Source organism: Lacerta agilis, chromosome 3 (genome assembly GCF_009819535.1).
Source record: "Lacerta agilis isolate rLacAgi1 chromosome 3, rLacAgi1.pri, whole genome shotgun sequence".
In the NCBI taxonomy this organism is placed as follows: Eukaryota; Metazoa; Chordata; class Lepidosauria; order Squamata; family Lacertidae; genus Lacerta; species Lacerta agilis.
In genome coordinates this window covers 51,945,196-51,966,784 of record NC_046314.1, presented here as the reverse complement: position 1 = coordinate 51,966,784, position 21,589 = coordinate 51,945,196, and the positions used below count along the sequence as shown (strand labels likewise).

General features: G+C 40.9%; 2 protein-coding genes across 12 annotated transcripts in view; both read left to right on the top strand.

Annotated features, from left to right (window-relative positions):
* Window positions 1–2,126, top strand: part of FAM184A (family with sequence similarity 184 member A) — a 68,221-nt gene extending 66,095 nt beyond the window's left edge. For all 7 annotated transcript variants that reach the window (XR_004426224.1, XM_033143693.1, XM_033143699.1 and 4 more), the window contains one exon: window positions 423–2,126. Coding sequence is in view for 6 of the 7 variants with exons in the window: in XM_033143693.1 (XP_032999584.1) it covers window positions 423–504 (82 nt within the window). In the remaining variant the exon portion in view is untranslated. The remainder of the gene's footprint in view (window positions 1–422) is intronic.
* Window positions 2,127–6,436: 4,310 nt separating this feature from the next.
* Window positions 6,437–21,589, top strand: part of MCM9 (minichromosome maintenance 9 homologous recombination repair factor) — a 28,928-nt gene continuing 13,775 nt past the window's right edge. For 2 of the 5 annotated variants that reach the window (XR_004426223.1, XM_033143688.1), the window contains exons 1-7: window positions 6,437–6,694; window positions 9,163–9,479; window positions 12,408–12,724; window positions 14,043–14,124; window positions 15,213–15,413; window positions 18,015–18,140; window positions 20,019–20,138. Coding sequence is in view for 4 of the 5 variants with exons in the window: in XM_033143688.1 (XP_032999579.1) it covers window positions 9,170–9,479; window positions 12,408–12,724; window positions 14,043–14,124; window positions 15,213–15,413; window positions 18,015–18,140; window positions 20,019–20,138 (1,156 nt within the window). In the remaining variant the exon portion in view is untranslated. Of the gene's footprint in view, window positions 6,695–6,823; window positions 6,862–7,173; window positions 7,283–9,162; window positions 9,480–12,407; window positions 12,725–14,042; window positions 14,125–15,212; window positions 15,414–18,014; window positions 18,141–20,018; window positions 20,139–21,589 lie in introns of those variants that run through there. The other 3 variants (XM_033143691.1, XM_033143689.1, XM_033143690.1) reach the window with 3 other exon arrangements.

Here is a 21,589-nt window from a genome sequence, read left to right as displayed (position 1 = left end):
AGTTAAAATAGTTTAGTTTTCATGCTGCATGTATTTAAGAATATGATGCTTGCATCATACTTCTGACAACTAATTTGACCAGAAGAAAAGGATGCTAAAAGAGGATCTTCCAAAAATTGCTTTTCCCCACAGTACATTTTTTTTAAAGGCAGCCATCCCATTCATTCTCCCGCCTCCCCAAAAATACTATTTCCCCCCACCCTCTTATGTGGCTTAGTGACCATGTGCTGCTGATGCTCTCCAATGGAGTGGATGATCGAAAACAGTAAAAACGGGCATTAAACTAAATCAGGTTATCCTATGACGTGATACTTGATTTGCAAATATCGTGTGCTATGTATTGGCTTCTTTGTGCTTTTTCCAGGCCTGCATTTTCACTGTTGGTTGTAGGTTAAATCTGTCTTTTCTTTTTATGAATTTAGCCCTCCTCAGACTGAAGCTTCTCCAATGGCTTCACCAGATCCACAACGTCAGGAATGGTTTGCCCGTTACTTCACATTCTGAGAGATTATTTTTGTGTGTGGCACAGTGTGGTGTGGACTGTTCATAAGAGCATGACCTTAAAATAAACCCTTATGTGAACAAACTTACCTGTAATATGTCAAACACTGTGAATGAGAAAGTATTTTGTCTCTCTGATTTGAAAATGCACTGTATTTTATGTGATATTTGTTGGAATCACTTGACATGGTAATATAAATGTGCTTAATGACACTTTTATTTTTATTTAAAATGAAAGAGTATTTAAACTTTGTAATTACTGCATAACAAATTTTCGTAGAAGAAACTTAAAGCTTCTACCCATTTTCCTATAAATATGTATTTTCTTTGGTTTCAGGAAAGGCTTTCCCCCTCCTGTCTCCCATCCCAAATGCAATCAGTTGCATGGTTATTGTATATCAAAATAAACTGTCAACGGTTTAAAAATCAGACTGTGGGAAGATATGTTTAAATCCTTTTATTTTTATTTAGTTATCTTGTAGAACTTGAGTTTAAAAATTGTGTTTACTCTAAAAGTGGTGAAGAATGCAAAATAAATAGCAGTAGTATAGCTGATGGCCTTTAGAGTGATTTTAAGAACATAGTAAGAACATGGCATCCTTATTTCTTATCTACAACTGATCTGCCCTTTAGTAATTATAATTACTATATTTTAATGTTGGATTTCATTGAACTTTTGTCAAATATTTTATAAATACCTACAAAGACAGTGCTCTTTAGAACATGTGGGGTACTACACTATGTAATGCTGTATTAATGAATAATCATTTATGGAAATCTGCATTTTGAGGACATTATAATTTGGGGGCAAAACTCAGGCTTTACCAAAAAAAGTGCTAAATCAATTATGCATAATAAAGCATGCAAATCTTTCATTAGAGCTCCAGCATACTTAACTTACAAAGAAAGATGTTCCATCTTCCATTATAAAATTAAGCCAGGGACCACATTACCTTTTTCTTATGGCAAATGAGCCTGATTTTCCACTCTATTACACTTGTCTTACAGATGTGCAATCTCTCTGGCAGAAAATACATAATACCATGGCAAATCTGGTTTATATACTTTTGTTGATGATGTTGTCAATTCCAAGATTACCACAATGCAGCTGACACTGGTAATCTCAGGGAGAATTTTTTTTCTTTTATGAATGTACTTTCAGGCCTGATATTTGTATCTTTAAAAAAGGGGGTGATTGCTTGGTTATTTTAAATAAGATTTTTATCCTTAGATACAGAATTATAGCTCATTATTTCTGCTGATGCCCTGAACATGTCTTCCCATTATGCAAAAACATAATCAAAGGTACCATTAATAGTTACAATAAGTTTTATATGTAGCATATGTACAAAAGAATAATTTGTATGTTTTCATATAAAATATAAAATATTCTAACTCAGAATTTTTAAAATGTATCTCTTGCAAACTCAGCCTGAAAGCTTCACTGGAAGCAGTGTTCTAATGTTTTGCTGCTAATCTAAAGCAGTGTTTGGCAGATACTCTATGGTTGGTGGATTTAACTGTAGGTATATGCAGCCTTTACATTAGAAGAAAGCCATATTGAGTCAAAGTCAGATTTCTTGGCTGTTGTGTGAAATAAAACACACTGGATGATTTTGCTATGATGTTCTGAAGTATTTGTTGTGTTGTGTTTCTTTTTCCTCTTTGAGGTCACTACATTATTTTATCAAAAAAGCTCTAAAAGTGAGAAGGATTTGCACCTGGTATGATAGGTATAGCAATCTTTAAAGTTTACTTTCCTTTGGTTTTCTTGTTTACAAAATGCTCTTCATGGGGGAAGATCAGTATTCTAGGCATGCTGCCTTTCAGAGAACCTTATTCATTTCAGAGAAACTACTAACTGAGAAACCCTAATAAGAGTCAAAGAGCTCCTAGGTGTCCTGAAGCAGTTTTAAAACTTGCCTTAAAAGGTCTGTAATGAGCTAGATGCGTAAATCTTCTTCCAAAAATCATCCTCATATCAGCAACTCATGTATCCTTCACATATAAAGTCCCCTTCACGTGTACTTTGGGGCTGGTTGCACTGCACAATCTAGAGGGCATGTTCCCACAGCTTTTCCCTTTACGTGGTGTACACATAAAAGTGACTTGATTCAGTGAAGCTGTCCACTATCGCCAATGGAAAATTTGCATTATTTAAGCTTGTTCTTACATTCCACAGACAGGAATTAGAAAGTTTGTGGACATAACGTTTAAAAATATTGCTTTACTTATCAATTCTAGATGGGAAAAACCCTCACCACACGTACTATCCTTATCAATTTTTAACACAAACTCCTTTTCTCTTCCCATCTCCCACAAGCAAAATACAAGCCCCAGCCCCAGTTAGACTATTTTAAGTCGATGATTTCTGTGGTCCAAACCTGTGTGTGTGTTGTGGGAAATGCTGTGCTCTACTCCTTTCAATGTTTTCAAAGGTGCCTACATACTATGTCACTATATCATATAGCATGGGCAGGGCTTGATGGAAAAAGTGGATGAAGCTACACCGTAAGACAAAGAAACATAAGAAAGTTTAGGCAGGACTACACCATATATGGACACAATCTGGCATTGTTTGAAAAATAATTCCACAGCTTTTTAAATATCCTAATTAAACGGGTTTTGTTTTACTGTTTTTGTTTTTAACCTGTCCTTCGCTTCAGAGTAATTCAGACGCTTGCTCCACCTTGCCCTTCCTTCTCTAATATTTTTATATGTGTCTGTCTGTGGCCTCTATGCCTTCAGCTCTCTCAACAGCCTGTTCCAATCCCCAAATGCCTATGCCAGTTTAATCTTATTTGCACCACAAGGTTGGAACTCCTTGTGTGGTGCCACTTCTCTCTGCTAGTCAGTTGCAGCAAAAACAGTCTTAGGGCATCTTAAAGACTTAACAGATTGATTGTGGCATAAGCTTTCATGGACTAAAATCATCTTCATCTGATGCATCTAATGAAATGAATTCTATTGCACAGAAGCTTATGCCACAACAAATAAAACTGTTAATCTTTAAGATACTGCCCTGATTCTTTGCTGTGCTTTTTTTCTGAAGCAGTTCTTTAAACTTCAAATCCTCATTCCCAGCTGTAATAACCAAGTGAGAGATACATTGTTTGTATTTGTTCCTTACAATTGTCATTTCTTGCTCCCCTACCCTCTTGCTGATCCCACTGTCAAAATTTAGATTATTAAATCCATTGGTTGTTTATGAACCTAGGCAAAACACTAAGATTATTTATGGCACTTATAATAATAAAAGTGCAGTAAAACTCATCACAAGGTCCTTTGAGGCAGTGTTTTTCAACCTTTTTTGGGCAAGGGCACACTTGTTTTATGAAAAAAATCACGAGGCACACCACCATTAGAAAATGTTAAAAAAATTAACTCTGTGCCTATATTGACTATATATAAAGTAATTCTCTTGAATAGGAATCAAATAAACACAATTTTTCCCACGGCACACCAGGCAACATCTCGCGGCACACTAGTGTGCCGCGGAACAGTGGTTGAAAAACACTGCTTTGAGGAATCCTGGGAGAATGCAAATTGGGCATAAGGAGATAATAATTTTCAGCAATATAAGTATGCTGAGAACAATCATTCTATGTCTATGTTGTCAGTTTGTAAGTTGCTCTCCCCACCAACACACTAAACATTTAAAATAATAGGTTCTAAATTGTGGGAATGCACATTGATTATTTACACATACATTACTCCTCAGAAATTGATAAAGGAAACTCTTGTCACCCTCTATTTGTTAACATTTGTGATGGAACCCAAAAAGCATGCTGTGAGCAAAAGGCAATTCTTGTATAAACACAGTTGCTTATGATTTATGCTGATTCTGCTCTGTATGATGTACCCTTGGGTCTTAAGGAAAGTCCTTATCCTGCTCTGTACCTTGTCACCGATGTGGTGGTGTCCAAAAGGAAGGCCAACTTACCGGTAACTAAGCATCTGCATGCTCCACCTTTATTGATATGGGCCAATGGCCGTAATAAAAATTACTACTCCTCCATCTTTATTACTGGAATTAAGACCACAATAATTAGCTAAGTTGACTGTTAGCTGCTACCACCTACTGAACATAGAACAGTACAACTCTACAGTAGCTTGGGTAAAAAGCCCAAGGCTAGGATGTAGACAATACTATAGGTTGCCTGTGAAACCGACTATTTTGTAGTTGCAGTGGCATCATCAGCATCAGTGTATTGGCAGGAGAGAAACAAAGGTCAGCCCTGATTATCCAATCAGGAAGGGAAGAATGAAGGCAGAAAGGAGCACTGAGTAAGGCCATACTTAATTTTTTAAGGCATTTTTTTTCAATTTAAAACAGGTGGCTAACTTGCAGAGTTTCTGGTGTAGTTATACCACAATTCCCATTAATCCCAGCTATGGTGGCTGGGACTGGCAGCTGTAGTTCAGTGGCAGCTGGAGGTCCACAGATTAGCCACCTCTTGTTTTAAAGACTTCAGACATGAGGGTTAATGGGGGGAAGGAAATAGAAACGTGTGCCAATCCCTCCCCCCCCCCCCCCGGAAATTCCACTTCATAGAATCCAGCATATGGCCCATTTCATGGACTCTCCTAGTACAGTCCTGTTATCAGGCACACAGAGAAAGCTATTAGGTGAATCAGCAGCAATGTAGCACATAAACATAACAACTCACAGTGCAGCTAGAAAAAGTGTCACAGCAGTCATTGTGCCCAGTTGCATCTGGATGGAGAACTGCAGGCAAGTACTCAAACTTAGTTCTTTTTAAGTGTTCAAAGGACTTCCTATACAGTACCTCAGTAATCCTTCCAGCAGTTTGATGAGGTAGGCCAGTATTATCACCCCCATATCATACATAGAGGCAGAGACTGAGAATGCCTGTGGTGGGATTGAGTAATTTGTAGCTTTCCAGATGTCGGATTCTAACTTTCATCTGCTCCAGCCAGCATGGCAAACAACCAGTGAGTATGGGATTTGTAGTCTAGCAATACCTGGAAGGCCACAGGTTAGTCCTTGTCCCCACAAGTTCAGGTTTTTAAAAAAGTAATTTTCCTACTGTATGGAAACTGAATGCATTCTTCCTTTATATACTGTTGCACACCACCCCAATCTCCAAGCAGTGTGACATTCAGGGGTTCCAGGAGCTTAACCTTGAAATGAGAGATAGCAGTCTGTGTTGTCTTTATGACATATGGTTTATTTACACATCTATACAACCTGAACCTACGATGGAGGGATTCACATCATTAACACCCTAGAAGGTCTTGCTTCTCCCATAGTCACAGCCTTGGATTCCAGCAGAAATCAGGCATGGCTCTCACTCTGGCTTCTGCCTGCTCCTTGCTCTCAGCTCACACACACACCATGTCCTACTCACTATAAGACAGGTGAGGAAGGAGGACCCACCAATTTGCCCTGTGGCACAAAAAAACCACTTATGTTATACTAAAGACCATGCTTAGGCACATTAACACGCAAAGAAGCTGTCCTGGCTGCTTCAACTATGGAATCCTACATAGTTTTAACCCTCGCTGGATCCAGACCCCAGAATTTAGAAGGGACTTGGGCACCGTGCAGACTAACCCCTACAACTCTCAATATTTTGCATATACGTTGTTCCTGACAATGCTTGCCACTTAGGTGCTTAATTAATAAACACATATGCCTACCATTATATTTATTCACAAATCGTACGAAGTTCAGCGGGCAATACCTTCCAGGTAATCCCGTTAGGAGAGTTGGGCTAGGACGCAGTCCGATGCCCAAGCGAGGCTCACATCAAAAGGGCAAGTTACCTGGACATAAGCCCCCCATTGCACGCACATGCCTATGCTCGCGCGCTGTTAATCTTTGCGCCCCTGGCCTGACCTCTAGTTAGGGGCGGGAGGAGAGGGGAGTAACAACTCACTTTCTCCCCTCCGCTGCTGATACCTTGGGTTTATTTCTGAGAAGAGAGGCATCGCTCTCTCCTTACCCTCCTCCTCTCTCCGGCGTCTCGCATCAACTCTCCCAAGCTCCTCCTAATAACCAGCAGCCAGCTCAGTCAGCTGAACGGGCCGGAGCGAACTTGGGAGAGAAGGCGGGGACCGAGAGGCGCCTCGTCGCTCCCGCCAACTGCACAACGCTCGTCCCACCCACCGCAGCTACTACTGCCTGCGGCAGCGAAGACTGCGAGAAGTGGCCGGCCGACCCGCCTGGGTAAGTCCTGACGGAACCCCCGGAGGAAAGGAGGAGGGAGCTTTTTCTTTCTCTATCCCCCCAATAACGCGCTCCTCCGGGGTTACTTCCTCCTTCACATGCTTCCCGGCGAAGCCGGAAGAAGCCGCTCCGCCTGAAGGGCTGCGTCTCCCACAGCGGCGGAATTGGTTTGTACACAGCCGGCTCTTCCATTTCAGCCTCGCTTTACTTTGCAGCCGGCTTCTCGCGCCGCCGCTTTACGGCTTCTGCTCTTTGCAACAAGTCACAAAAAACCATCAACCCCCGGGGGCTCTTGGCGCCGTGAGCGCGGCGTCGGGACTGTGTGGTTTTGCTTCCCACGAGCGCTGCACCCCGGAGGCGGGAAATGCTGCTTCCTTCTGGGGCTGCAGCCGGCGGGGTGGTCCCCTCCTTCCCCCGCGCGCACACAGCGCTTGTCTGAGAGGGTTTAGCCTGAGGCGCGAGCTTTTTCCGAGCAGAGTTTAGTACGACTGAGCGTGTGAAGAAGAGAACATGCGCAAAATGCCTTTCCCTCCGCTCTGGGGACATAGTCAGCAGTGTGTTAGGTTTTTGTGGGGACCGCTTTGCCGGGTGAGCTGCAAGAACACTTGTGATAAAAAAAATGAATAAGGAGGATCCCAGAAGTCGAGGGCGACATGGCGGTGGAGGAGAAGGGATTTGGCCTCCACTCTACCCCTCAAAATCTTGCAGCTGCCCAGCTTATCTCTTCTGCACAGTGATTACTGGTGCAGGAGGAGTCCTTGTGTCTTCTTTCCTGTTCAATCCTGAAGCACCAAAAGGGGAGTTTTCAAGGCTTCCTGGTCAGAAGGCAAAAGTTCTTCTGTGAGCTCCTGTACCCGTCTTCAGAACAGGAGTAGCCAAAGTGACACCCTCCGGTCTATGTTGGACTACACCATACCTGACCCTTGCAGGCTGGGGCTGAGTGGAGCTGGATCCTAACATCTGGAGGGAGCCACCTTGGCTGCCCCAGCGTGTTAGGTACATGGAAACTGACCAGTGAGCATTGCTCAGGTTGATAACTGAACCAAACTGCAGCTTATACATACCCTGAGTATTAGGCGGCGTTAAAAATACTGATTCTTAATTCAATTTAAAATCAAACATTGATTTATTTATTTGCTCAGCCGATTTGCAGTATAACACCACCCTTTAATTTTCAGGGCAGCTAACATGTTGCAATAAAAGAACGGAGCTTCTGAAATTCTTACCTGCGTGCTAAAACTTAGAAGCCTGCCTTTTTAGAGCTCTGTGCGTGAAAGAGTAGTTTTAAATTTTCTCGGTTTAAATAAATAGGCATCGTGGGATAAGAACTGATTTGATATATCAGTAATAATGTTTATCATTTGTTAAACACCAGATAGGTGTAATGGGTACATTATTGTCACCTGTGCGGTCTTTTTGGAGTTTGGTCCCAAAGTGTCATTAGTACACAGATTACACACAGCTCTACTACTCCATAATGTCGGAATCAGGAGAGGCTGTGTGTGATATCAAGCGTTATCTGGGCACAGTGGATTGATGAGGGCCAATAAAGTGAACTTGAACCCTGGGAAGACAGAGGCTCAGTGGGTTCGTGGTTCCTGTGTCTGAGAGACTAGAAAATTTCCAGTTATGGTTGGGGTTGCACTTCCTCTGAAATAACAAGTTTGGGGATGCCCCTTAGAAGGAACTTGTACATTTTGCCCCATAATTTTCTTTCTAGGAGGGCTTGAGTCTTACATTTTTTAAAAAAATGAAAGCTCAGCTTCTGGGACATTTTTATGGACACCATGGTTCACACAGGCTTCTTGTTGGTGATCTCTGGCCTATACCTGCCCAATCACTGAGGTATTAGAGGAAACACTGTTGGTGGTCCCTCATGGTTCAGAGTCATGGCTCGTATCTACCCAAAATCATGCATTTAGTATTGTTGGCCCAGTTTTATGGAACTCCCTTCCAGTTGAGGTCAAACAATCCCCCCCCCCCCCGGTTGAACTTCTGGCGCCTATGGAACACTTATTTATTCCAGCAGGCACTTTAACTTATCTCTGATTTTATAGTTTTAACTGATGTTTACCTTTCCTGTATTGTATTTCCTGTACATCACTTAGAGACTACTGTAGTTAAGCAGTATGTAAATTGTTTAAATAAGAATATAAATAAATAAAAGTTGGTGGGGAACGAACACACCACAAACTGTAAAAATAAACATTGTTACTGAAATTTGTAGAAGTACAGGAGACGTGGGAGAGAATTTCCACTAGAAACTACGGTAGGCAGAAAAAAGTCCAAAGTCAATTGTAGAAACAAGTCCAGAATGTGTTTTAAAAATTATTTTATTCATTTATTCAATTTATAGCCATCCCTTCCTCCCAATGGAACCCAAAAGAAAAAGAAAGGTTGTCCGCAAATAATTTAAAGATGTGCATTTTTACTGGCTTAATGTAATTTTTTTCATCTTCTAATTATAGGTTCACTATGCTTCTAAGTACTGAACAGATAAACCTAATTGGACAAGTGTTTGAGTCGTATGTTCTGGAACACCACAAAAATGATCTCTTGCTGATTTTAAGAGAAAGAGATGATGATACGCATTACCCAGTTATTATTGATGCTATGACACTGTTTGAGACCAACATGGAAGTTGGTGAATATTTCAGTGCTTTTCCCAATGAAGTGCTCCCTGTTTTTGACAATGCATTGCGCAGGGCAGCCATGACCCTTTCTCAGTCCATTCCTCAGACAGATGCCTTTGTTGTTAAACAGAACCTTCACGCCAGGATATCAGGTAAGACACATGAATTTCATCAGATTGCAAACATGCACTGAATTGCATTGAAGAGAACCTCTCCAGGCATTAGTGTAATTTTTTTTCATTTATTAAAAACAATCTTAATGATTATAGAATGTAAAAAGGGGAGGGGGGAGTCTGCTGATTTGTTCACAGTTTTCTTTTCTCCCTGCCTGTCTCCAGTCAGTTCAAAGTGGCATGCAGGATTGCCACACGCTTTGGGCGGCTCTCCACCTATCCCTCCCTCTGAAATGGTTCTTACTCAGTCTCACCAGCTCCTATATTTTACTGCTGTTGTTAAATATGGTTTCTTTTTTCCATTATAATATTTACTCTCTGACCAATGATTTCATTCCCCCCTCAATGATTGCATCTCTTTGCTTGCTGGCCTCCCTATCCCTTATCTTATAAAGGGCAAAACAAGGTGGCTCCTATTATTCTTCATATGCTTTACTTTTGGATCTCAGTTGTCTGCTTATCTGATGCTTTGCCTGACAACCATGCCAAAAAGATGTGCAGCAGCTTACTGAAGTGCTGTAACTCTCTCTGGCTTGAGGTGCATAAGCTGTGCTTTAAGAAGGTCGTCGAGTTTAGGCCTATTAATAGAAAAAAGGATGCTGCAGGCAAAATGGTGGGAAAACATGAAGCTCTTCTTAATTTATGTAGAGAGTATAATATCTCCAAGGTCAAAATAAAATTCCCTCACCCTCTCTCTCTCTCTCTCTCTCTCTCTCTCCAGGACTTATTTTGTGTTCTGAGTGAATGATGGGGTGTTTTTGTTTTTAAAAGTACAGTGTGTTTTGTGATCTATTTTTATGTTAATCACACCCCTCAAAGGTTTCCTCCCTGTATATACCTGTAGTGTCACACTGAGGAAGAGTACAGTGGTACCTCGGGTTACGTACCTGATCCGTTCCGGGGTGCCACTCGCACCCCGAAAAGTATGTAACCTGAGCGTCCATTTTGCACATGCGCAAAGTGCAATATTGTGCTTCTGCACATGTGCGAAGTGCGCAGAACGCTTCTGCGCAGACCGCACGGACATTCACAGAAACATCCACGCGCCGAAAAACACTTCCAGGGTACTGGAGTACATAACCCGAAAATACGTAAGCCGAAGCGGATGTAACCCGAGGTACGACTGTATTGTTTTCAGGATTAGATAGCGTGATGCCATCAATTTTCCCTCCATAAGGCCTTGCCTATTTTTATAATATAACCTATGCTAGTATCACTTAATATGAATTCTATGAACCTGCAGATTTAGCATTTATTGCAAAGGATTTAGTGAAATGCATACAAATTGGGGGGGGGGGGGACGCAGCTGAGGCAGGGGTGATCTGTCTTATAGAGATAAAGCAGAATATGGTCTCACAGTGATCACAGAATGCTTGCCAATCCCTTGAGAACATTATAGGTTGGCATGGCAGTTTCCCACTAGCTATCTCCCTATGTAGAATTCCTGTAAAACATAAATAGTTTCCAGGGGCACGAGAATATGGAGAAATAAAATTATTATTATTTATTAAATTTGTATACCTGCTTCATCAGGTATTTATGGTTTATAACAGGGGTGGCCAACTCCCAAGAGACTGCGATCTACTCACATAGTTAAAAAACTGTCAGTGATCTACTGGCAGTTGATTTTTTTCAGAGAGGAGGTAAAATGTTGAGCTTTTTTTTAGGGGAGCCACAGTTGTTCAGCTTCTTTGGGGGGAGCCAATGATCTACCAGTGATCTACTGCAGATGTCCAGTGATCTACCAGTAGATCACGATCTACCTGTTGGACATGCCTGGTTTATAACATAAAAATACGCAGTGAGAATCAATATTGACAAGCTGGAATGTGTGCATAGGAGGGCAACCAAGTTGATACAGGGAACTGCCCACTAACAGTGTGTCTGTCTTATCTGGAGTGAGCTTCAGTGTATTGGTTCTCATCCAGTCCTTTAGCGAGGCAAGACAATGGTCTGGCACATCCACTGCCCAACCTGCAAATGTAAAGGAGAAGTAAGGCTGTGTGTCATCCGCATATTGCTGAAAACTTACTCCACAATTCTGGATGACTTCACTCAGTGGTTTCATGTAGATAATAAAATGTGATAAGGCTGTGTCAACAAAACAGGGTAGCATAGAAGAGCCTAGGGTTCTCATCCAGTAAGAATCCCACCACAGATCTTGCTGTCAGCACAGGGCCTGCACCATTTGCTTGTAAGGAGCTTGAAACCACTGCTGCATGGAAAGGAGGGGATTATTGGCGGTCTGCAAAGGGTAATCTCATCCCATGAATGAAAGCTGTAAAAGAGCAACCTAAGTGTTTTTATTGCCTATATGAATCCAAAATAACTATTTGGGCTTTGGTGAAACATCACCCAAGAATTCTGGGGGTTGTGGGTGGCCAGCATATCATAAGCCTGACATTCACATATGAATATTAGTTATGTGTTTTAAGCTTATTACCCTCATGATATATGTACTTAGGTTTTCTCTGCTCTAGCCAGCTGTATCTGTATTTGCTATAGAGGTTTTGTGCAAAGTCATTCAAGTGGAAAACACTCCAGCATGTAATCAATTGAAAATTGCACATGGTAGATTAATGGATAGACATGCTAGGCCAAGGTTAGCCAACATAGTATGACCTAAAAATTGCTGAACTACAGCTCCCATAATCCCTGTCCATTGGCCATGTTCACTGTTGAGAGTTTGTGTGCCACCAGTTCCCCATCCAAGCTGTTAGTAGTAGATCAAGTTAATGAAAAACCTTGACGGGCAGTTCTACATCAAGATGTATGTGAGAATGCCTTGCAACCTTGTGCTGCTAGGGAACTGAAAATGCAGCCTTGAAGGGATTTATCAGTGACATAAGAAAACGTAGCTTTAATTAACGTTTGTGGGGTAATATTTTCTATGTGCTGATTTAACAGGGTTGCCGGTTTGCCCAGAGCTAACCAGAGAACACATCCCAAAGACCAGAGACGTGGGACACTTCCTCTCAGTCACTGGCACTGTTATTCGTACCAGCCTTGTGAAAGTCCTGGAGTTTGAACGGGATTACATGTGCAACAAGTGCAAGCATGTGTTTGTGGTCAAGGCTGACTTTGAACAATACTATGCTTTCTGCCATCCGCCAGCCTGTCCTAACGAAGAAGGCTGCAACTCATCTAAGTTTACTTGCCTCTCCGGAACATCCTGTGCTCCCAACAGTTGCAGAGACTATCAAGAAATCAAGATTCAGGAGCAGGTTTCAAATATATTTAAACTAATACCATGAATTTTCTGGGGTCCTAATTTTGCTATGGAAATTAATGGATAAATGTTAGCTTCAGTGATATGTCTCCCCCGTCCCTTTTAATATTGGTTATACCTTCTGCCATGGTTCTGTGTCCCACCATTCTGTGCCCACCATTCATTTCTGCAGAATTAGGATCTCACAATAGGGTTAACACAAATTGGCAAATGCTTACAAAGATAATATGCCCTGATGACTGCCGTAGCCATTATACTAACATGGATGCAAGCCTAGAAATTATTATGCATTATTTTACCATTCTGCCTGCATTCTGTCTGTATCTTACTACTAATTATGGCAAACTTCAGATATACTGTGTTGAGATTGTACTGAATTTTCCCTGGAGGACAAAAACAATACAGTTACCAGCATACATATAGATTAAATCCCTGTGTTGCAGCAAAATCACATTTTTGCATCTTCTTATAAGGAACATCTTAATTTTTAAGCAGACAACAGTCATGAAAAATCACATAGCTGTGCTTAAATAAACCATCAGGTAACAGTCCCATTCCACATTGCTGTTTAGTTATTTTTCCCCTTGATATTTTTCCAGCAGACGTTGAGAGATGTGAATTAAAATGATCAGCACCTAAAATGGTTTAAGACCGAAGGCTAGTTTCATTGTCACTGATGGCTAACTTCCCACTCAGTTTCATCTGAGGAGCATGCCCATTCAAATGCACTCTATAAGAGAAAGTGCTTTTGTTCTAATTCAGGAAAAGTTTAGTGTTTTGGAAACTTTGTATGCCGCATACGGAAATCCCAAGAAATGCATGAAATTGATGTACAAGAGCAAGGCGGCAATTGAGCTCCTTCCTAATTGAGCTCCCCACCCCCAGATAATTGTAACATCCCAGCTGATATCTCATCACCACATTGCCTTGTATTTATTGGTTTGACATGTCAAGTGTCTCCCCACGCTGTAAAAGTATTTCAAGGCCACAATCCTATGCAGATTGATTTGGGAATAAGCCCCACTGAACATCATGGGTTAAATTATGACTCAACTTGCATAGGGTCAGGCTGCAAATTATTTGGAAAGTGGTCACCATAGTATTCATAACCTGATTGAAATATAGACCAAATGAAAGCAGTTAGCTTGGTCATCTCTGGGTAGCTAAATAATTATTTCCCGGGATGAGGCCACAAATGATCGACATAGGTATGTAAGTGTAATTTCTGTTGAGGTATTTGTAAGATTCTAGATCAGGATTATTTTGAACATTGTTTATCTTGAAATAAAATGCATGCGCCTCTTCCAATCCAGGTTCAAAGGCTCTCTGTTGGAAGTATTCCCCGTTCTATGATAGTTGTCCTTGAAGATGACTTAGTTGACAGCTGCAAATCTGGTGAGTTCTGTGTCACTGCCTTTTGAAAACATCTTCATTAGGACTGTCCATCTTTGAAAAGGTGAAAGCAGAGTTGTTACCGTCTGATAATGAAATGTTATGTGCCATGTTGTTTTGCTGGCATTGTGGTTATACAATATGAAATCTTGATACTTTAGGACAATTGTGGCTTGTCAGATGAAACTTCCATTTCAAGGGGTACCTTTTTTTTCTTTTTAGCCCGCTGATCTTTTTAATGGAAGAAAAAGAAAACATACCTAAGTGGGTTTTTTATGCATTTTTCTTTAGAAATTTATTCCGTACCTTTATTTAATCTAATGGTAATGTAATTAACATTTCTTTTACCATGTTTCAGTACTAAGGGTATGAAGGGTGAGGTCAAAGTTTTTTAAACCCTAAACATAAATTTGATCTGTTTCCAAATATATTATTATTTATATGCACAATTTAAAAATCATAATGTTTACCACTCAGTTGTTCCTTGCTTATAGTTTGGTTAATTAGTGGTTGTTAACATTAAACTTTGTTTTTAGCAGGTATTGTCTTGCTTATTTATTTTTATTTGAGCTGCATTGCCTCTAAAACTACAAATAAAGGTTTTTAAAAGTTGCTACGTAGAAGATAATGTCATTGACATTAGGGGACAGCTAAGTCAGAGCATGAGACTCTTAATCCCAGGGTTGTGGGGTTTGAGCCCCATGTTGGGCAACAGATTCCTGAATTGCAGGGGTTTGGACTACATTATACTTGTGGTCCCTTCCAGCTCTATGATTCTATATTCCAATCCATAAGAGTGCTAGCATCTAAAGTATTTAGCTGTTAAACAGATGTCTGCAGGCATTAACCAAAGTTAACTGGGAGAGAGGCAAAGGATATACCCTGTATGCAAATGCTAAGTTTTATTCCTGACTTTCCCATTTTAAGGGTTGGGAAAGGCTCCTGCACAAATCCTTAGAAAGGCATTTCCAGTCAGAGTAGATGATGCTGAGCTAGATGGACAAATAGTCTGAGTCAACAAAAGGAAGCTTTGTGTGTTCAGAATGCGATATGTGCTATATTGTTTTGACCATTCTTGTTTCTGTCCTCAGGTGATGACATAACAGTTTATGGAGTAGTAATGCAGAGGTGGAAACCTTTTCACCAGGATGCACGTTGTGATGTAGAGATTGTCTTAAAGGCCAATTACATTCAAGTAAACAACGAGCAAATGTTAGGTGTTATAATTGATGAGGAGGTCCGCAAGGAATTTGAAGATTTTTGGGAAAAACATAGGGGCGATCCCTTAGCAGGTTTGTAAAAGAGAATATAATAGATTAGTGGACTGAATATCGGTAAATGCTAACACACCGTTTTTGTTGGGGGGGCATATTCACAATTAGGCCTGCTTTGTTAGGTCTGATTTCTAACCTGCCTGCTTTTATGGAGGGCAGTTGGACTTTTCTATCAGTTGGGCCATACCTAAATATGCAAAACCCACCTGCACTATCAGTTGTTTACTCAATAAGTGCACATTTGATTCCTGTTTGTTTCATGCTCACAGCATTTTTCCTCATCAAGATACTTTGGCATCAGGAATTTTATTGTTTCTGAGCATTAAAAGCACTAAAACACATAGTTCAAAGCTTTCTCCCAGATAATAAATTCATAGCAAATTTAGTGCAAGTTCTATTATGAACTTGGTTGTACAGTGGTACCTCGGTTTACGAACTTAATCTGTTCCTGAAGTCCGTTCTTAAACCAAATCCATTCTTAAACTGAGGCACACTTTCCCTAATGAGGCCTCCCACTGCCGGTGCCCTTCCACCATTCAGCTTCCGTTTGCAGACTGAGGTAAAGTTCGCAAAATGGAACACTACTTCTGGTTTTGTGGAGTTCATAAACTGAATAGTTCATTAACAGGGCTGTTTGTAAACCGAGTTACCACTATATGTATTTTTTATATAAATAGGTTAAAATGACATCAGAATGTTATGGTCTGTTGTTTTGTCTTATTAGATGATGTGTTGAGCAGCATTGTACTGTCAAAAAAAATGTACAACGCTTTAAGTGAGAATAACAAGAATACAAGAAGAAGTTAGAGTAAGACCATAATAAACTAGTATTGGTGCTAGTAAAGTCATTGGGACATTTATTTATTCTTTCAAGGGGTCTATATTAGCATGACTTTATATGCCTGTTAGCTGTCTCATAAATAAAGTAGAATGTGGATCTGTGAGGCATACACAGACTCCTTATTCCTTCTGATGTCTTGGTTTGCTGTGTGAACAACCTCTCTGTTCACAGGCAATGCTATGTTTTTAATTAGAAAATTAATTAGAAAAAGTTAACCTGCCCTATCATTGTCTTGTGTTACTTTTCTGTAATGGAAACACCATTGATTTGTAGTTCCTTTGCCTTTGCTCTAGGGTAGAACTCTAGAGAGAGAAAATATCCCCCCCTTTTTTTCTTCTTCAAAACTGGTAGCGGTGGTTGAGCTTTCTATGCTAAAACTGACTGGGGGGGGTAGGATGTACAAGTTGAAAATATGGAATTTGGTGCACTGCAAGAATCTGTACATCAGAAAGCAGGATTCATTCTGTCACATCTCTCTACCAGTAAAATCATCATGAAGTGAGTTTTGCAGATGGTCAGAGAAAAGGATTTCAAAGAAAACTGGAAAGAATACGACATTTTTAACAGAAAAAGGGACGCAAGCTAGTTTTCTGCTTAGTGTGCAATAAATGGTGCCTAATTGAATTTCCTAATAACTTTCATTTTAAATGATGGAGCAGTGCTGTGACTATTCAGGTTGATGGATGGGGAAGAGACATCCTAGAGCAGGCATCCCCAAACTTGGCCCTTCAGATGTTTTGGGACTACAATTCCCATCATCCCTGACCATTGGTCCTGTTAGCTAGGGATGATGGGAGTTGTAATCCCAAAATATCTGGAGGGCTGAGTTGGGGGGGGGGTGCCTGTCCTAGAGTCTGTGCAAGGGAGAAGCGGCCCTGGGGACTGACAGCCACACTACTTTATTTATTGGTTCTGTTTGTGTGACCAAGAGGCAGAAGCCAGGAGCTGGCTTTTATGCAGGTAATGAATATTTACTCGAAACTAAGAGTTCTGTGTGCAGTCAAATATGCACATTGCAAAGGTCCCCATTCATTTAAGTGGAGAGACTTGATCTACTCAAACCTTCCTTTGCTTGAAATTAAGTATTTAATGCATGAAGGATGTTCTTGCTGATGGGAGACTTCTGTACATCTGTCAGAGCTCTCACAGCCAGAACCAAACTGTGTTATTTCTATGACCCCTTGAGTATGCCCGTGAGGAATAATAATAAAGGTGTTTCAGTAAAACTATACATCTCATTTATTCCAGTAGCACAAGGCATGGTGGAGCGCTTCCACTCACCTGACCTCTGGTCAGTTATATCACTGCTGCTTATGGGAAGGTAGAGGAGGAGGGGCGAGGCAGCATGGAGGTTGGCATGGTGCAAATGCACCAGCAGGAGCACTGAATTAGCTCCATACCATACCAACCTTGCTGCCATCTTTCCCTTCCACCTCTCAGTAAGCAGCAGCAACATGACTGAGCAGCACTTCTCCACTATACCATCTGCTACTGATCCATTTTCTACGTGCGCTCTTAAGTATCACTGCCCACTGGAAAACACTGAATCTGGGCTTTTTTATGTTCAGCGTCATGTGAGACCGTTCCCACAACAAACCAATATTTACAAAAGTGCCATCTGATCATCATTATTATTATTTAATTCACCTGTCATAGTCTATTACTTTAAATCAAGGAGTTCAAATGAGTAGTATCTTAGACATTTGCTTGGGAAATGTGTGTTATCAGATATAGTTTGTTACCAGCTGAGCTAATTATTTCCCCACCCCTCTTTTCAGGGAGGAATGATATTTTAGCAAGCTTGTGTCCTCAGATTTTTGGGTTGTATCTTGTGAAGTTGGCAGTAGCCATGGTGCTTGCAGGGGGTGTGCAGAGAACAGATGCTGCAGGCACTCGGGTTAGAGGTTAGTATATATAAAACCTATCCCCTCTTTTACATACACACAACCCCCGATAGACCCGTCTCCTTTATCACTACACTGGGCTGAATTACTGCACCACTTTTAGTGTAAAAGAGCTGCCATTGTATGATTTTTTTAATCCCTTGGTGCTTTCTTGATAAACTAGTCCTGTGAAAGACACTCATGTAAGTTATCATGTCCTTAAAAACTCTAGAAAGCAACTGTACGTTGTACACTTGGAGAAACAATACCAACAGTCACAAAGACAGCTTTAAATTTGCTACACTACTTCACAGGACTGTGTCACTTTGTCACAACATTGTTGTGATGCTTTTCGTAGTAGTTTAAAAATATTTTTAAATGACTTCTTTAAATTTAACTAATCCAATAGCAAGTTAATAACATTAAAATAAAGATTTGACCAGATTTTGGAGAGGAAAGGGCAAAATCTCACAAAAGCCTTGTTCACACATCATGCTAAACCATAGTTAACTATGGTTAAAGGTGAATGTGCTGGGTGCATTAGGCTAAAATTGTGGGTACCTTGCTCTTCGACCCTTTCTGTTGCGTGTTGCATCTAAACTCAGACTCATTTTGTTGCTCTCGAAATAAACCATGAGCTACAACCAAGGTTTGTTTGTGGCTTACCACTCATGGTTGTTTGGGGAGAAACAAACTATGAGTCTGGGTTTGGACACGATGCTTAGTGAAACCATGACAACACAGAAGTAGCAGCAAAGCAGCTGCAATTTTAGCCCTCTGCTTTGTGTTCATCTTTAAATAATAGTTAACCATGGTTTGAAGTGACATGGGAGCAAGGCCAGCATGTTTTGACAGCCTGTAACTTGAAATAATTTTATTCCAGTCTTTTCTTTCCATGCTTGCCTGTTATTTTTTCTTAGATCTGTTACTGTAGAATTTTCAGCCAACTGCTTTTCCTTGTGTGGAGGGGCAGAAGTGGTGCTTGCTGGGCGGTAAATGTCACCACTTGCGTAGGTGGATATAATCCTAAGAGGTTTTTGAATGTGTGCATATATGCCTTAGGTCACCGGAGCAAAATTTAAATACCACCTTCAAAGCATTAATGTCATTTCTGCAGAGGGTACAATTTTCCCTCAATAGACATTATATAAACTATAGTGGAATATTCTTGAGTAATGGCCATTTTTGTCAGATCATTCCCTCCCCATTTAGAAATGCAAGTTACCACATGCAAGCTTGCATACTATTGAAAGGATGGGAAAACCCCACTAGTGCTTAATCATAATCCTACTACTAATGTTTGTTAAGACATTAAATATTTTACATTTTCCTCCTGAGATCATGTGATGAATTGAGGTGAATGATCATTTTTGTAGCTAAGCAGTTAGTCTCTAGGACATTTCCATAAACCTTTTCTACAAGGAGCTCAGGGTGGTGCACTTTCATTTTATTTTGCCAGTACCTGTGAGGTTGGTTAGGCTGAGATCCTGCAACTGGCCCAAGGTAACCCAGTGATCTTCATGGCTGAGTGGTAATCTGAATCCTGGTATCCAGGGTTCTGTGTCAGGGTTGGACTATGCAGATAGTATTCAACACATGTTGTATTCAATACATGTGGGCATGTCTGGTTCAGGGGTCAGATCAGATGGAGCACACAGGGCAGGGGGGTGAGATCCTTCTGTTTTTTGAGTGTACATGCATTCAAGCACATATGATAAAACTGTGACTCTGTAGCTATCTTTACATGGAAAGCAGGATAAATGTAAGGCTTTTTATTTTAAAGACTGGAAATTGGCAGGCATGATGACATAATATTTCTGCTGTTCCATTATTTCTCTGGCCTTGCACCGGTCTAAAATGCTGCTTTAGCAAACACTTGTACATTTGTTTCCCTGCAAGGTGAATCACATCTTTTACTGGTTGGTGACCCTGGAACAGGGAAATCGCAGTTTCTGAAATATGCAGTAAAGATTACTCCGCGTTCTGTACTTACAGCAGGAATTGGATCCACAAGTGCAGGTAAAAAGACCTCCAAATGCACATTCAACTGCGGTTGGAACTTCTGTTTATATTCGGGGAGGAGGCAGTTGACAATAACCTTCTGAAAATATCTACATCTTTAGGTTGTAATGAAGGAGTGGATTTTTTTTATTCACATGCAATATAACTCTTGGTAATAGTTCAGTGAGGAAAAAGCACTCTGTGGTAAACAGGACTTGAGTTTTGATCCTTTCTTAGCGTTTGCGCTTTGATGTTGATGTATCTATACATGACAAAACATCATCTTTTTCTTCCCAGAAGGCTCGATAGAACATGTGCTTTGCACACAGAATGCCCTAAATTTAATCTGCAAGCTCTTAATTTTAAAGGAGTCTTCAGAACGTAAGAGTAGTTCTGCTAGATCAGACTGAGGGTCCATTTAGTCCAGCATTCTCTTCCCACAGTGGGCAAGTAGCTATGGTTAAGCTCACAAGCAGGACATGAGGTCAGTAGGTTTCTTCCACTTTCCCATCTGCTGGTACTCCACCTTATTGCCACATAGCCTTCATCCTCAATTTTTAATCCAGTCCCTTTGAAGCCATTTAGCTTGGGGACATTTTCACACCCTGTTGTAGCAAATCTCAAGAGTTTATATTGTACAATACTTCCTTTTTGTCTGTCCCTTATCTCCCAAAGTTCAACTGCATTGGATGAACCCAGGGTGTCTATCTAGTACAGTATTATGTCATGGAGCAGGGCTGTGTAGGGACCCTAGGAGGCCATTGCCAGTTGGGCAGAACTGGAGTAAATGGGCTAGTCATCAGACATAGTGAATATTTTCCAATATTTTGGCCCAGTTGTGTTTTCTTTTTGGGAGGACCTAAGAAGAACACACCTTTATCTCCCAATGAGACATTTGTGATCTTGTTTGGCACAGGAACTCAGTGCCCCCTTCCTTCCCACACTATACAGCATCAAAGATAAAATAATCACACTGTGTGCATATGGAGGCTTCCTGATGCTGTCCCAGGCACCGTCAGCTTTTGTTGCTTTAAATTCTATTTATCATGTTTCATGCAATGGGCCAGTGTGTGGGAGGTCTTCAGAGCGTAAGACCCTGTCTAGTGTCTCAGACCAAGTAAATATGTGGCTGGCAGGCTGATAAATCTTTTAAGCCACAACTTACACATAAGCACTTGCAAGCCCCCCTGCTTGATGAGGACTACTGTAAAGCGCATGGCCATTATTTTGGTGCGGTGGAGGATTTTGAGTTTAGTGTCCATGATCCAAGAGCACATGCATCTAGGGCAGCACAAACGTTTTAGTCCTGTATTTCTTTCTGTGGTAACACTGCATGGCATGCCACGAACAGCGTATGTGAGAAAGGGGGGGAGGCAGACCTCATAGTACACGCACAATAGATTCCACACAAACGTTTCGATGCTGGACTAAACTGTGTTGTTAGTCATATGTGCCTTGAAAAGGCAGCT